General features: G+C 43.4%; 1 protein-coding gene and 1 pseudogene across 1 annotated transcript in view; both read right to left on the bottom strand.

The window, feature by feature from the left end:
* The window catches only part of TTC23L (tetratricopeptide repeat domain 23 like), a 68,119-nt gene extending 52,833 nt beyond the window's left edge, over positions 1-15,286 (bottom strand). Inside the window, exons 1-4 of the mRNA XM_027520166.1 lie at positions 15,100-15,286; positions 13,333-13,407; positions 8,636-8,816; positions 4,895-5,018 (exon numbers count right to left, since the gene is read on the bottom strand). Coding sequence (XP_027375967.1) covers positions 4,895-5,018; positions 8,636-8,816; positions 13,333-13,400 — 373 coding nt within the window. The 5' untranslated portion in view covers positions 13,401-13,407; positions 15,100-15,286. The remainder of the gene's footprint in view (positions 1-4,894; positions 5,019-8,635; positions 8,817-13,332; positions 13,408-15,099) is intronic.
* Positions 2,015-2,166, bottom strand: LOC113879279 (annotated as a pseudogene).
* Positions 15,287-15,792: the final 506 nt, after the last annotated feature.

The raw sequence follows: 15,792 nt of genomic DNA on the forward strand, positions 1-15,792 counted from the left end.
GAATGAGTTACTTAATCTACCTATACTTTAGTCTATTCATCTATAAGACAGCAATGAAAATAACTCCTAACTTGTATGGTTGTTGCAAGGATTAATTTAATTCATGAAAAAGGACAAAAACAGTGCCTGGCACACTGGTGGGAAATGAGTTTAAATAAATATTAGCCATCGTTATCCTTACTACCAGGGTCCGTACCTCTTAAGCAATTTATTATACTTGTCCTTACATACTCTGGACATTCTTCATAAAGCTGCTTACAGCATCTCCATAAAAGACTGCCTTGTCAAATGCACACTCACTTCAGATAGGTACCAAGCTTCCTGAAGGTCTGACCACCTGGGTTTTTTATCATTCCTTTTTGTTCCTGTACCAGGTTTTTTTTTGTTTGTTTGTTTGTTTTTAACCAACTAGACAGAGAAGGTAGGGTTCATGACTTATACTTCTTTTTTGGTGTTTTGCAGAACTTATAATAGAGCCCCAGACACTTGGAAAGGCCCCAGTAAGAACAGGCTAACAGATTAATTCATTGCTTCATTAAAAATAGGAAAAGCCTCAGGAAACTGAGGAAACTGTCCATATTATTATTTCCTTCTAAACACTTGGAAACAGCGGTAGCAAGGTGACTGACCACCCCGTTGTTCTCCACCTGCCCTTCTCTCATCCACGGAAGCCCTAGCCTCAGGACGGTTCTCATCAGATCAGCTGGTAACAGAGTTCCACTTCTAGTGTCCCCTTACTCTATTTCAGCAGCCCACCGCCTTTTATACTCTGCTTTGCAAAGGCCTTGTGTTCTCTCGTTATTGACTCATGGACCCATCGCATCCATTGCTCTATTTTTAAAACCTTCAAACTCTCTATCTGGCTCCTTCCTCACTGCGAGAAATCTTCCCAGGTCTCCTCCTCTTATACATTTCATGTGACTTTTCTGGCTTCCCTAACTACCCTCTATTTCCCCACATCCCTTTCACTATGCAGGACGTGACATACATAGTCTAGACTGCTGGCCCCTGTGCCTTCCCCTCATTCCTGGGATCTAGCTTCTGCTCCAACCCTTGTGCAGGTTCTCGTGAGGTCCCCAAAGGCGTCCTACTGAATCAGTGTGGTCACGGTTTCTTGCATCCCCATCTCATGGCAGCATTAGACACCCTGGCTGCTGGCGTCTCCTCTTGGCTTCCAAGGTACTGCACTAACTTGATTCTCCTTGATAAACTTCTGACTCATTGCTCACTCTGCCAGGGTCCCCTGTTCCCTCCCATAAATGTGTCCATTCTCCATGGGTCTGTCTTTTCACTTCTTCCTTTTCTTCTCTTTCCTCCAAGAAGTTTTATCAAGTCCTATAACTTCAACCTTGGCCTTCACGCTTAAAATTTTCCATTGCCCCTCCCTACTTCTGGTCTCTGATATTCCTCCATGGTTATGATTCCCTTCCTTTCTTCCCAAGTTCTGGTCCCAGTTTTCCAGCACCTAGTTAAAATATACTCGTGGCTTTTGCTACTGCAACTCAAAATCAGTATATCAAAAACCAGATCCACTTTCCTCTTCCACTCCACTTTCTCTCTTGATCTGCTTGTCTCTGACAGTGGCACCTTGAGAGGCCTGAAACTTCATGGTCATTTTGGGGCATCACTTTTCCTCAACCCCAAGTCCAGTGCCATGTCCTGCCAATTCTTCCTTCACAGTCTTTTTGGAATAAGCAGTACATACCCATGGTTCAAAAGTCAAAATTTTATGTAAAGGTAAATGTTGAGAGATCTCACTTCCAATTTTATCATCTTTTACCACAAGCAACCTCTAGGTAACTTTTCTTTCTTGTGTTTCCTTCAGTGTTTCTTTATATGAATATAAGCACATATTCTCATTTCTCTCCCATCCTTCTCACGCAGAAAGAGGCAGGTTACAAACACCGTCCTGTGTGGTGCATTCTCTGTCGCCCCAAGATGGATCCGGGAGATCTTTCCCTGGTTGTAGACAGAACTTCCTTGTGCGCTTTCTTTTTTTTTTTTTTTCTAAATTTATAGATTTTCCCCCACTACCACAAATTATGCAGTCGAGTTTCCCACATTTGGGGAAATCGCAGAGGTCAGCACATCCGGAGTGCAGTGGATAAGCCTCGCCCGGGGAAAACCACCTTCGTGATCATGGTATCTCCCCTGCCAAGTAAGTATCCCTTGTGCGCTTTCTAAGGCTGCATACCCCTACTGTGCATATTATTGCTTCATGAGCACACTTGGTTTTTTTTCCAATCTTTTACTATCATAAACAGTGCTGCAAAGAATAATCTCAGCCATACTATCTCATCCAGGTTATAACTGTAGACTCAGGAAAGAGTCCCAGAAGTGGGATTTCTGGCTCAAAAGGTAAAGGTATCTGTGCATCACAGACTCTCAAATCCTTACCTTCTCACTTGTGGCCCTGTCATCAGCCTGAGTTTACACCTAGATGTAAACAGCTAGATGAGATGGCTTCCATTCCAGTTATCATTGCTAAACTGACCTTTCCACAAGCCCACTTTGATTTATTCACCACTTGCTAGAAAATCTCTACTAGTCCTCCTTGTTTATCAAAAAAGGACTAGTTCCTCAGCCTGCCCCCAGGTGCCCTTTCCAGGCTCACCTGAGCAGTCCTCAGTGTAGCTAGCCAGGCTGCTGATTGCTTTCTAAACACACATTGCACCTTCCCACCTCCAGGCCTCTTCCCAGGCTTTGTTATTCATCCGAAATGTCCACCCCTTCCTCTGCCCACCCAACCCTAGACATTTTTCAAAGGACCTTCTTGAACGGTACCTCTTCCTGAATCTATCACTTACTACCTTCAGCAAGAAATGATCTCACCCAATGACCCCAAGGTCCAACTAGTCAAAGCTATGGTTTTCTCAGTAGTCATATTCAGATGTGAGAGTTGGATCATAAAGAAGACTGAGTGCTAAAGAATTGACACTTTCAAACTATGGTGCTAAAGAAGACTCTTGAAGGTCCCTTGGACAGCAAGGAAATCAAACGGGTCAATCTTAAAGAAAATCAGTCCTGAATATTCACTGGAAGGACTGATGCTGAAGCTGAAGCTCCAATCCTTTGGCCACCTGATGTGAAAAGCTGACTCACTGGAAAAGACCCTGATGCTGGGAAAGACTGAAGGCAGGAGAAGGGGATGACAGAGGATGAGATGGTTGGATGGCATCACTGACTCAATGGACATGAGTTTGAGCAAACTCTGGAAGATAGTGAAGGACAGGGAAGCCTGGCATGCTGCAGTCCATAGGGTCAGAAAGAGTCAGACACAACTCAGCAACTGAACAACAGCAGCATCCCCAAAGCCCTGTATTTAAACCAGTCCCATAGCATCTGCCTTCTGGTGCCTTCTTATCATAGCTGTCTATGTGTAGCTCACCTTCTACACGAGGTTGTAAATTCTCTAAAGGCCAAGACTGTGCCTTCTGTACCCTATAGTTCCCAGAGTCCTCTTCACAGCATCTCCCATATACAAATGTCTCATTAAATACTGCAAGATTGTTTATTGAGAGAAATCAGTCTTCTGGCTTGAAGCCCTTTCCCCAGTACTGGAAAAGGCTCCCAGGGAAATGAGGCAGGCATGTCTGCTGGCCATAAAACATGGACACGTGTAGCGAGGCATGAGCACACACAGATGCATATGTCCTGCCTACATGGAAGCGTGGCTCATAAATTCTATCCATTTTAAAGCAGTTGCAGAATTAATGACAACAAAACTAAGTGGAATTCAGCAAGCACTTCATCCCTCTTGAAGGTTTGTGATTTTTCAAAGCTTTTGTTATTTTATTTGAAGGACCACAGACTTTTTTAAAAGTGAAGAAACTGGGTAAAGCCTATACCTGAAATAAAAGACCCTGGGCTATTCTCAAGGAAAGGTCATGATCATAACCTAGAAAAATTCTAGATTAGTTTTCAGAAAGTCTGGGTGCAAGGTTGAGCACTATTATATGATGTGGACACTTAACCAGGAAGTTGCTTTTCCCATCAAGAAAAAACAAACACACAAAAAGACCTTCCTTTACAGGAAAACTTTTTTCCCCTCTAACCTCTGACTCAAATGTGGTTGCCCATTCATGTGGCAGGAAGAACTGTGAGTCAGGGAAAAGAGGGCAGTGCCCCCAGCATCTTTTGTGACATGACCTGTTTACCTGTCTTGAGTCAGCTTGGAATCTAACTGGAAAAGCAAAACTCAAGGTCTACTGGGGCTGCTCATAGAAAGTGCTGACTTCAGAAGATGAAGCCTAACCTCCTTCCACAGACCCACTCAGTAATCTTTCCAAAGAAAGAGGGGCTGCATCTGCCTTCCCTCGGTTCAGACAAACATCCCCCTCAAATGCTTCTGGTTCCTTTCTCTTGGTTTCAAGTTGCCCTCACCTCCAGTAGAATTTCAGAAACAGCTTCCTAAATTGTCTTCCTGAATCTCGGCTCTCCCAGGGCCCAAGGAGTTTACTTGTTGGTGCCAAGCCAGCTGTCAATGACTTGTTGATTGACAAATCCATGGGTCTCTCTTCAGCCTTCCCCCCATTTGACTTCTCTCTGCCATCAGAACCTGCTGAAGCCACCCTGTGCTTCTTCTGAAATGCCTTCTCCTCCCTTGGCTTCCCTGAGAAGGCCCTTCCTGATTCTTCTATTTCCTCACTGGCTCTGCTTCCTCTACCCCATTTTGTCCTTCAGCCTTCTGTCTTCTTCCTTCTTTCCTTCATTATTATCTTTATCTCTAAGACCCCCATCCTACTGCCTGCCTCAGCCATGGGCTTTCCCTTCTCTTGACGAGCTGTGCGTTGGGGACGGGATGGATCCTCCCCTGGTCATCCCCACCCCCAGTGTGGTTGTGTGTGTGCTCAGCATGGCTCACCCACCCACACCCAACCGGGAAACAGAGTACCTCTCAGTGTCAGGTAGCCATAAGCCAGGGTGGCCAAAGCCTGTGCACATTTCCAGTGTTCTTCCCCAAAAATAATCCGAGAAAGGGTGACACAGCGAATCAGCTCCTTATTTGCTTCAATGTTCTGCAGAGAGCAAGCAAGTCATCATGCTTTCTGGAAAGGAGGAAAATCTCCAGCCCACATCTCATCACTGGAAGACAGGACTTCATCCACTGTCATCTTTTTCCCTTGTCCCCACTTCCCATCCCACAGCCAATCCAGCAAGTCCTGTTGGCTCCACCTTACTAGTAAGTCCTAAAGCTAAGCTCTTCTCTTCATTCCTGCCATGCGTACCCAGGCCAAGCCACCCTCACCTATAACCTGGGTGACCTCAGCCCCTCCTACTGCCTCCACCCCTGCCCCCCTCCGTAGTTAACTTTCTACATCACAGCCAGAGGGACTTATTTTCACCTCTCACAGTGAAAAATTTTAACAGTATGCAAAAACAGAATGGCCAATGACTCACTTAGCTGCCTCAAGTAACTATTCATGGTCAATCTTGTTTCATGTCTATGCTCCACATGTACCTACCCTCTCCCTCTATGGCTCTGAAGTAAATCCAAGATACTAAGTCATCTCATATTTCATAAGTACCTCCAAAAGATATGGACTTAGAAATACTGGGTTGGCCGGATAGTTCGTTTGGGTTTTTCTTTAACATCTCAGAGAAAACCCGAATGAACTTTTTGGGCCAAACCAACAGAACCACAAAATCAGTATTGTGCCAAAATATTAACAATGATTCCTTGCTATCAAATACCTAGTCCCATAAATCTAATAATTACCTCATAGTTTGCAGTTTGATTGTCCAAACACTGAGATCTATCTCCTGAGTCTCCTTTAATCCATGGGTTCCACCTTTATTTCTAATTCTTTTCATTGAAAATTATTTATGGAAGAAACTGAGTTATTTGGCTTAGAGTGTTTCCCAAAGATGGAAATTGGATTGACTACATCCTTATGGTGTCACTCAACATGTCCTTCCATCCTCCATTCTGCCTTTATATTGGTCATTGGATTTAGAAGTTTGATTACCTTTAGCTTTTTTTTTTCTCCCCAAGCAAAACCACTTCATATGTTCTACCATCAGAAGATACCTAATATCTGCTTGTCTCTTGCTGAGGAAGGCAAAACTACATGAATAAATCTATAAAAGATAGTAGAATGATGATATCCTAATTCTATCATTTCTTCTTCATATGTTAGCTGGAATAACTTTATAAAAATGAAATCTCCCCTAATCTATTTCTTGGTTACCCAACAGTATAGTTCACATCAGAAGGACAGGATATATACTTTAATCTTTCCCTTAATTTACCAGCTTTCCAAATAATGAGTTCATTCACTAGCACCTGCCAATTGGTGACCAAGTAACGAGGTGTTTATCATTCTTTTTCTTCTCCATCTTTTTCTCCTTTGTCTAAATTTTTATTATTATTTATGATCATAAGCATATCTGGATTTTTAAATATATCTGATGCTCCTGAATACAGCGAACTACTTTCTAGCTCAGGGCTTGTACACCTGCTGTTCCCCAGCCTGGGACACTCTCACAGATCATTACCCTCTTGTGCCATTTTCATTTTGTTCACCTCAGAGAGGCCTTCCTTGGCCACTTTAATAAAACAGCCTCTCACCCCATCACTTACTACACCCCATTACCAACTTTAATTTTTTTCTTCATGGCATCTACCTCTCTCTGATATTCCATTAACTAAAATTTTTTGTCTATGATCTGTCTCCCTAAATAGAAAATAATAGAAAATACGTTCCTCAAGAACAGTTTCTTCCTCAAGTTCACTCCTGTATGCTCCATGCACAGAGGAGGCCGCTCATTCAGTACTTGCTGAATAAATCATCTCTCTGCTGGCAAAGATAAGGATGGGGTGGGGAAAGAGTCCCTGGCCCTGCAGAACTGATGGGCAGAGCTCTCTTAAGAAATCACAGAATTACATCTTTAATACATAGATGTCAGTAACTTTACATACACAGTCACCAGGTAGCTGCACTGATTGACAAAGCCAGGCATTTATTTCCTGGTGAGATGGAAAAGCACTTTAGGAAGCCTGGAATTCTGATCCTGGTTCTGACATTTACTGACTGTGAGATCTGGGGCAAGAACACCCTGAGTCCCAGCTTCCTTTTCTACTTAGAGATCTAGACCACTCACCTCACAGGATTACTCTGGAGGAAAGTGAGTCAATATCAAAGGGATCCGAATCTGTTCTGTATTATCTGACTGCAACCCCCTTACAGAGTAACACACAGAGAAGTCTAAGGACTGCTCTCTTCTGACCCCCGTGACCCCCACGTCCTTCCTCACCTTAGGCTTCATCCCTCTCCGCTCAAACACACAGAAGCAAACAATGTGAGAGGGGCATTTCCCCTCACGCTTTAAAAACAGCCATTCGGTCAGAACATGTGATTGTTCTTCATGGGCTGACCGCACAGTAAATACTAAGTTCTATTCCGCGGAAGCATAATACCACGAAAAATGCCTAGAATGAGAGTCCAAAGCCTCGAGTCCTTTCCTGGCTCTGGACCTCATGTGTTCATCCATCCCCACACTTCCTGTCCTGGGCACAGAGACAACCAGTATGGGCTCCAGAGCTCATCCCAGCGTTGCCTCTGCCACCGCCAATCCTCCTGTCCTTCAGGGCGGTGAGAACTGGGGTGGGCTAGGTTTAACTCCTAAATCTCAATCTCTGTCATTATCCAAAGTGGTCAAGGAGCTGTCAAGTCTTAGAAGCTCACACTTGCATTCCGAGGCAGTTGGTACTTATCTTTCTAGAACTGATCATTCTAGCCTAGGCTCATGAAATACTAATAGGTCAGGATGATGGTCCTTTCCAAGTTCCTGGGTAGTTTACACAGATAAATTTACAGATATAGCCATCCAGGGAAGTATCAACTTCTGCTGTCCTCTGAGGTGCCTCTCTCAGCCTTTCCTAAGCCATCTGCAGACTTTCACACAAGTACTTTAAGATCACTTTTTCCCTTGTCTGGGAATGGCTAGGAAGTCAGTAAGTCAGCATAAGAATTCTTTGTTGATAAATAACGCTCTGGGAGCAGACCGGTGCCTGTGTGTTAATCACGAGGGTCACTGACAGGCTGTCTCATGTTCCTGGACTTTGAACACTCCTGCTAAACACTTGCTCTGAGGTCCTAGTTCCGAAGTCCTGGCTTTGCTTTTGGAAATGGATACCTGGACTCCCTGACCTCTGCTGCTACCACCCACTTCCTGTCCTTTGGTTTACTTAGGATTCCACTGTAACCACAGGCGTCTTACCATATCCTTGCTAGGCCTGAGCCTAGACTGCGCCTGGCTACCCGTGTTCTCAGTCTCTTGCCTCACTATCCTGGACTTCCTGTTACCCAAAAGATATTATCCTGAAATCTTTCAGGAGAAATCAAAAACCGTTTGTTAATTAAAAGAACCAAACAGCAACAGGAAGACCCAACATCAATTTTCAGTTTAAAGCCAGGAGCACAAATACTCCAATGAAGTATTTAGTGACCCATGTGTGGAACTGGAAGGTGGGCCAGCTACCAGCTATGCTCCGCTCTGTTTTCTCCCACTTACAAAGAAATATTAACACCTTCCTTCACTTCATGGCCTTCAGCCTGAAGTTAAATAAGAGTTTCTCTAATCATGGACATATATATTTGAAAATGGAAAACCTTGTGAATTTTTATTTTACCTTTTTCCCCTTAATCAGCTGAGCTATTTTCTTCTGGGATTGGGCCAGTTTCTCTCTGGGATGAGACATATGGTCTATGACCTTCTCCTTGGCTTTGGTGTCTTCCTCACTCTCTTCAGATCCACTAGTGGGAGATGACTCATCTGTTCGCTGATGTTCTGGGATCTTGGTTTGCTGGGACCTGTGGGTACCAGAGAGGGACATGGAGTGAGGTTTGACCTTTGCATATCTCAAACAAGGTGGCACTGAAGGACAGAGCCCTCCCAACTGGGGGCTGGGGATACGATCTTTAAAACAGACCTGAAGAATAAAGCCAGGTAGCACACTCATGCCACCTGCAAAACCCAGAGTTAGAACAGCAATGTAGTGGTTCAAATGAAACAGATTTGTTGAACTACCCACTCAGCTGCAACTCTGCAGCTTACCAACCATAAGACCTTAAGTAAGTTATTAATCTGTTTCTCTGTAAAAATAAAGTGAATATGAACACTCACCTGATGAGGTTATGGGATTAAGTCAGGTAATACTCATAAATCACTTAGCATAGTGCCTGCTATTTAGTAAGTGCTCTTTAACATTAGCTATTATTATTTTATGAGCTCCATGACTTCAGGATGTTGAATTGGAAGATCTCCAAGATTCCTAGCATTCTAAATTCTGATCCAAACCAGGGGCAAAAATGGACACAGTGAAATAAAGTAAAGGGAACTAACATTTTGAGGTTGGAACTTCACATGTCCTCTTTCAAATTTCTTAAAAGCTTCAACATAAACCCTGACTAAAGAGGATGTGGTCCCACCAAGGAGAAGGGAGGGGAACGCACACTGGGTCAAGTGCAGATTCAGGAGAGAAATGACCTTTTCAATTATTAGGGGGAAAAAAAACTAAACCGAAAATGTGTTGGAAAAAGAGCTGAGTGGGTTGAAAAATCTTCTCCCTCTTCCCCAGCACCCCTACCCCACCCGCTTACACACACATACACACACATATATACACATGCATACATACAATGTAAATCTCAGATTTCAGTGCTAAACATAATTATGAATGGGTAATTGATGTGATAAAGTCCAAAGAGTGAATCCTACGTTAACAAATGAGATAACCATATCCTAACTCTACCATAAAAATCATAAAGTGATCCAGAAGAAATAGAATTCTAAGATCTTAAGAGGAACAGCAGAAATTTTAATTATAAGTTCCCTCAAAGAATCACCTTTGTATTCATGATAGTTTTTAAAAGCTCAACAATTGCATAGTTTTCAAAATAAATTTTATCTTCCTTTTCCACTAATAAGTAATGAATGCTTGCTGTAAGAATACAAAAAGGAGAAAATTTAGAAGGAAAATAAATGTCAAATGTAACCTTTTACACCAGGTTCGAATAAATGACATGTTAATATCCATCCAGAGTTCTGTTCTACATAACCTATATTTATTTAGGCATGTGGGTAAACCATGTGGACAGGGCAGCAACATTTCTTTAGGCCCAGGCCCAGGCCCCGGCAGGACTGCGCTCAGCCCACAGACAGAAGTGTGCTTTCAGACGACGTGCAAAAACTCAATGGAAAAGGGAGAGAAGCCTGGCGGAGCCATGAAATTGGGAAATAGGACTTAAACTTGCCTGATCTCTGTCTGGTGAATTCCATACTCCTCCAAGACCCAAATGGAGTGCCACCTTTGCTGGAAATATTGCACTGGAGTAGCAGTACAAACACCCTCTACAGGCTTGCGAAAGTTTCCTCCAACTTCGACTATAGTGAGAATCACACCACAGTCTCTTTCAAAATTTGTTTTGTTTCTGAGTCTTCTTTGCTTCCTAGTAAGTAAAATCACCTGGGCTGGGACTGAGTCTCATTTGTTTCTAAGAAACCCTGATATCTGGGTCACAGTAGGAAAAAATAACTGCTTGTTTAATGATGAACAAATGAATGGAAAAGGAAGTGTAGGGTCTTCAAGATGCCTGAAAAAGACTGATGACAGAGGAAATCCGTGGCAAGAGAGCCTAACTCAAGAAACTCACAGAAAGAACACTTAGTCCTCAACAGAAGACCTTGCTTAGGCTGCATATTTCATACACCTGGAGCAGAAGTTCAACCTATTGGGGTCTCCAAAATATTATTAACTTTTGATATTAAAAACAAGCCCAAAATAAGCCCAAGCTTTAATAGCAGGGCCTCAAAGGAAGAAGAAACATTCGAGTCTTGATAAATAACTTGAGACTGCAAAGCCCTGAACTAGCTTTGAACTTGTTGCTGCGAAAGGTAAGAAAGATACCTGGAGAATACTGACCAGATATCTCAAAGGATAGTCAGAATAAAAAGATTAGGCCAGGGATTTCCCTGGTGGTCCAGTGGGTAAGGCTCTGCACTTCCAATGCAAAGGATGCAGGTTTGATTCCTGGTCCGGGAACTAAGATCCCATGTGCTGCATGACCAAAGATATTAAAAAAAAAAAAAAAAAGATTAGGCCAGTTAAATGAATGATCTGCCTTGCTCGGTCTCTAACTTATTCTATATATTGCCATCATAAATGTGAATCCTTACTAGTAAAATTAGATATGAATTATCTATTTCCAAGATACTCTACTATGCACTCAACATTTTTTCTTTTTTAAAAAAATACTAATTTTATTATTTATTTGGCTACATTGGGTCTTAGTTACAGCATGCAGGTTCTTCACTGCATCATGCAGGATCTTTCGTTTTGGTTCATCAACTCCCCAGCTGTGATGAGTGGGCTCAGTTGCTCCTTGGGGCATGTGGGATCTTAGTTTCCAGACCAGGGTTTGAACCCATTTCCCCTGCACTGAAAAACAGATTCTTAACCACTGGACCACCAGAAAAATTCCTGAACTCTACATTTTTAACTTCAATTTTTATAGTTATATGATCCTTAAAATATTTTATAAGATGGTACAGAATGAATTACACTAACATGTTAACCACTAGACACACTTGGCCATTAAGCATATGAAGTGTAGCTGGCCTGAACTGAGATCTGTTGCAGTGTAAAATACACACCGAATTTCAAAGACTTAATATGGAAAAAAATTTCATCAATTATTTTATATAATATTATATATATATATTGATTTATAGTATTTACATTTACCTGTTTCTTTTTATTTTTTAATATGGCTACTTAAAATTTAATATTAGACTTTTGGCTAGCATTATATTTCTACTTGATAGCATTGGTATAGAGCAATGGTTCTCAACCAAGGGTGATATTGCTCCCAGGGGATATTTGGCAATGTCAGGAGATAACTGCTTGTCACAACTGGGGCGGAGCTACTGACATCTCATAGGTAGAAGCCAAGGATGTAACTAAGCACAGGACACCCCACAACAAATAATTATCTAATCCAAAATGTCAATAGTGTCAAGGTTGAAAAGCCCTGGTATAGAGAAGTGGTTAAAGAACAGACTCTGAAGTCAGACTGCCCAGTTTGAACAGCACCTACTAGCTATGTGGCTTTGGGCAAACTGCCCAACCTTTCTTTAATTTATACTCTTCATCTAAAAAATGGGGTAATTACAATACCTCCCTCACAGAGCTGTTGGAGAAATTAACTGAGTTAATATATATAAGTACTTAGAACAGTGCCTGGCACATAGTATTTGCTCAATAAGTATTAGTTGCTATGATGTAAAATTTTTAATTTCCTTATTGTCTATTTCATGAAGGGCTTCCCTGATGGCTCAGACAGTAAAGAATCTGCCTGAAATGTGGGACACCTGGGTTCTATCCCTGAGTTGGGAAGATCCCCTAGAGAAGAGAATAGCTACTCACTCCAGAATTCTTTTCTGGAGAATCCCAGGGACAGAGAAGCCTGGTGGGCTATAATCCATGCAGTCACAAAGGGTTGGACACAACTGAGAGACTAACACTATTTCATGAAACAATTTCAATTTGCTCATTAACTTTTTAATTCTCCATGACTTTACCAATCTTGTTAAAATTATCTTTGTAAAAAAAAAAAGTTGAAACCTCCCTTAAATTAGGAAAAAACATTTCTTTTCCATCTTGCATAGGTTGCATGTGTGTGTGCTCCAACTAAGTCTTCTCCAACTCTTTGTGACCCCATGGACTGTAGCCTGCTAGGCTCCTCTGTCCCTGGGATAGCCCAGGCAAGAATACTGGGGTGCGTTGCCATTTCCTTCTCCAGGGTATCTTCCCAAACCAGGGATTGAACTCACGTCTCCTGCATTGGCAGGCAGGTTCTTTACCACTGAGCCACCAGGGAAGCCCTTGTATAGGTTGCATAAGTACAAATGGACATTATAGCAGAACTGTTATTAGAAAACAACACAGAATCTCAATCTTCCCTATAACATGCATGCAAAGCTTCTCACCAAGATTGGCCTTAAGTGGAGGTCCCACAGGGAACTCTGCTCAGTGTTATGTGGCAGCCTGAATGCTAGAAGAGTTGAGTTTAGGGGAGAATGGATACACGTATGTGTATGGATGAGTCCCTTCACTGTCCACCTGAAACTATCATAACATTGTTAATTAGCTATACTTCAATACAAAGTAAAAAAAAATGTAATAAAAAGTATACTAAATTTGAACATACTTTTAAAAAATATAAAATGTAAACACTGAAAAACAAAATCTTTTCATATTTAAAAAAAAGTGAATGTCCCAGTGTTTCAGGCCAGTGGAAAGTGATGCTAAGACTCTGTGGCACTTACAGATGGAAACAGAAGTCCCAGTCGGTGTCACTGGTGACAGTTGGGATGCGGATGGGGCTGGCTCGCATCTTCTTCCTACCAAGAATCACATGGGAGGTTAGCTTTGGAAGAAGACGCTTAGAAGTCTGTTCTATTCTCCTTCTGTCGGATGCTATTAGCATTAAACTGAAACTGCCCAAATATATATAACCCATCCTAAATCCACAAATAGACTACACACACACTCATGAATGGTGGACCTGGAAAGCAGAAATTAAAGACATTTGCCAAATTAAATCCCTGAGTTAAATTTCTATTGTTTAATTTTTACTCCACATTACCTCCCAATTCTCTGACCTTTCTTACCCCTTAAGCCAACACATGGAGAAAGCAATGGCACCCCACTCCAGTACTGTTGCCCGGAAAATCCTATGGATGGAGGAGCCTGGTAGGCTGCAGTCCATGGGGTCCCTAAGAGTCACACACGACTGAGCGACTTCACTTTCACTTTTCACTTTCATGCATTGGAGAAGGAAATGGCAACCCACTCCAGTGTTCTTGCCTGGAGAATCCCATGGATGGATAAGCCTGGTGGGCTGCCGTCTATGGGGTCGCACAGAGTCAGACAGGACTGAAGCGACTTGGCAGCAAGCCAACACATTTACATCTCCTGAATCATGGAAACTGTGATCTCCTACTCAAGTCAGATATTGTTTTTGCAGATGACAAGCTCTCATGACTAACACACTAACAGTGTGTTTATTAATTCTTCATGTCCCTAGAGATGTCTCATTAGTAGGTGATCCTAGTTAAGGAGCTAAAACAGATGCATCTATTTTGATTGCTGTCATTAACTGATGGAAGAAATAGTGAAAACTGATGGCAAAAAAAGAAAAAAAATGATTTATATTATTTTCTAAATTGAACGCTTGTGGGTATCCCCGTTGCTTAAATCCAATCCAAACGGAATGCAATTATTTATTAACATTAGCACCCACCAAGTCTCTCCTAATTTCACCCTGCAGAAAGTCACTCATTCCCACCTGAGCCCTGAGTAGGTCTCTAAGTCTCCACCCAAAGACTAGAAGGGAAGATTCACTAATTTGTCTATCTAATGTCTACTTTCAAAACCGTAGCCGGTAACTTCCCTGGTGGTCCAGTGGCTAAGGCTCCGCACTGCCAATGCAGAGGGCCCAGGTTCAATCCCTAGTCAGGGAACTAGATTTCGCAGGCTGCAATGAAGATCCTGAGTGCTGCAACTAAGACCAGGTGCAGCCAAACACACACACACACAAACACAAACTGTGGCCAGGGGCAGAGGTCCAAACACACACACACACACACACACACACACACACCACACACACACACACACACACACACACACACACACACACACACACCACACACACACCACACACACACACACACACACACACACACACACACACACACACACACACACACACACACACACACACACACCCCATATATATATACACATAAACTGTGGCCAGGGGGAGAGGTTCTGACTTCTCAATCTCCTAAATTCTGTTCCTGTGAGGTTTCCCCTGGCCCTGAACTGTAACACCAAATTCTGGCCCCTCTCTCCAGTGCAAATCGCTTTCTTCTTTTCTGCAGTTGTCTCGCCTTCGTAAACCTAAACACCACATTTCAAGCACCGTCGGAGGTTCCCCCTGGCTTCTTGTCAGCGGTGCACCGGCCGCAGAGGCCCTGGCCGGAAAAGAAGGCGGCGAGGGCGGCCGAGAGGCAAGTGTCGCGGGGTACCTGGCGGAGGGCAGAAGGCACGGAACTAGCCTTCTTGGCACCCTCTGCTCGGCTTCCGCGGGGCGCTTCAGTGTACTGGCCTCTGCGGACCTCGTTCAAGGGGCCACAGGTTGCCTTGCGGAAGCGAGACGCTCAGCTAGCTCTGCCTTCCGCGTTTGCCGCCGGGGTTTTGGCTCCGGAGACAATGGTGTTACCATAGGAACGGAATGCTGCGGACGGCATTTAGCGTCCGCGCCTGTAGCTATGGCAACGCGGGCACTTCCGGTCCTGCGGAATTCCGGGCTGCCCCAGCTTACTACAGCTGTTGCCGCCGCGGAGGCTTTCCGGTCCTCTCAGCCGAGATGAGGGCGTCCCGAGTCTCGTCCTGACATTTCCCTCTCCTGCAGCTCTACCGCCCAGTATTGTTTTTCTCAATTTGACTTTACCTCTCGGAGGTGAAGGCCCGGAAAGAGGCGATAAATCCCATCGAAGGATGGAATGGGGCCTCGGGCTCCACGACCTTATTTAAAGCTGCGATGTACCCGGGCTATATTCGGCGACACCCTGCGCCTCCCGCGCTCCCTGCACCCCGCGGTTCCCCGGTATTCTGTCTCTGGGGCACGGAGAGAAAAGCCTCAGAAGTATTGACGGTGCTGGCACAGTCTGTGTTGCCTCTCCTGGTAAAAATTCGCGCTACACGTGAGTAGGGGAGCG

The sequence above is a fragment of the Bos indicus x Bos taurus genome, chromosome 20, assembly GCF_003369695.1.
Source record: "Bos indicus x Bos taurus breed Angus x Brahman F1 hybrid chromosome 20, Bos_hybrid_MaternalHap_v2.0, whole genome shotgun sequence".
NCBI classification, from domain to species: Eukaryota; Metazoa; Chordata; class Mammalia; order Artiodactyla; family Bovidae; genus Bos; species Bos indicus x Bos taurus.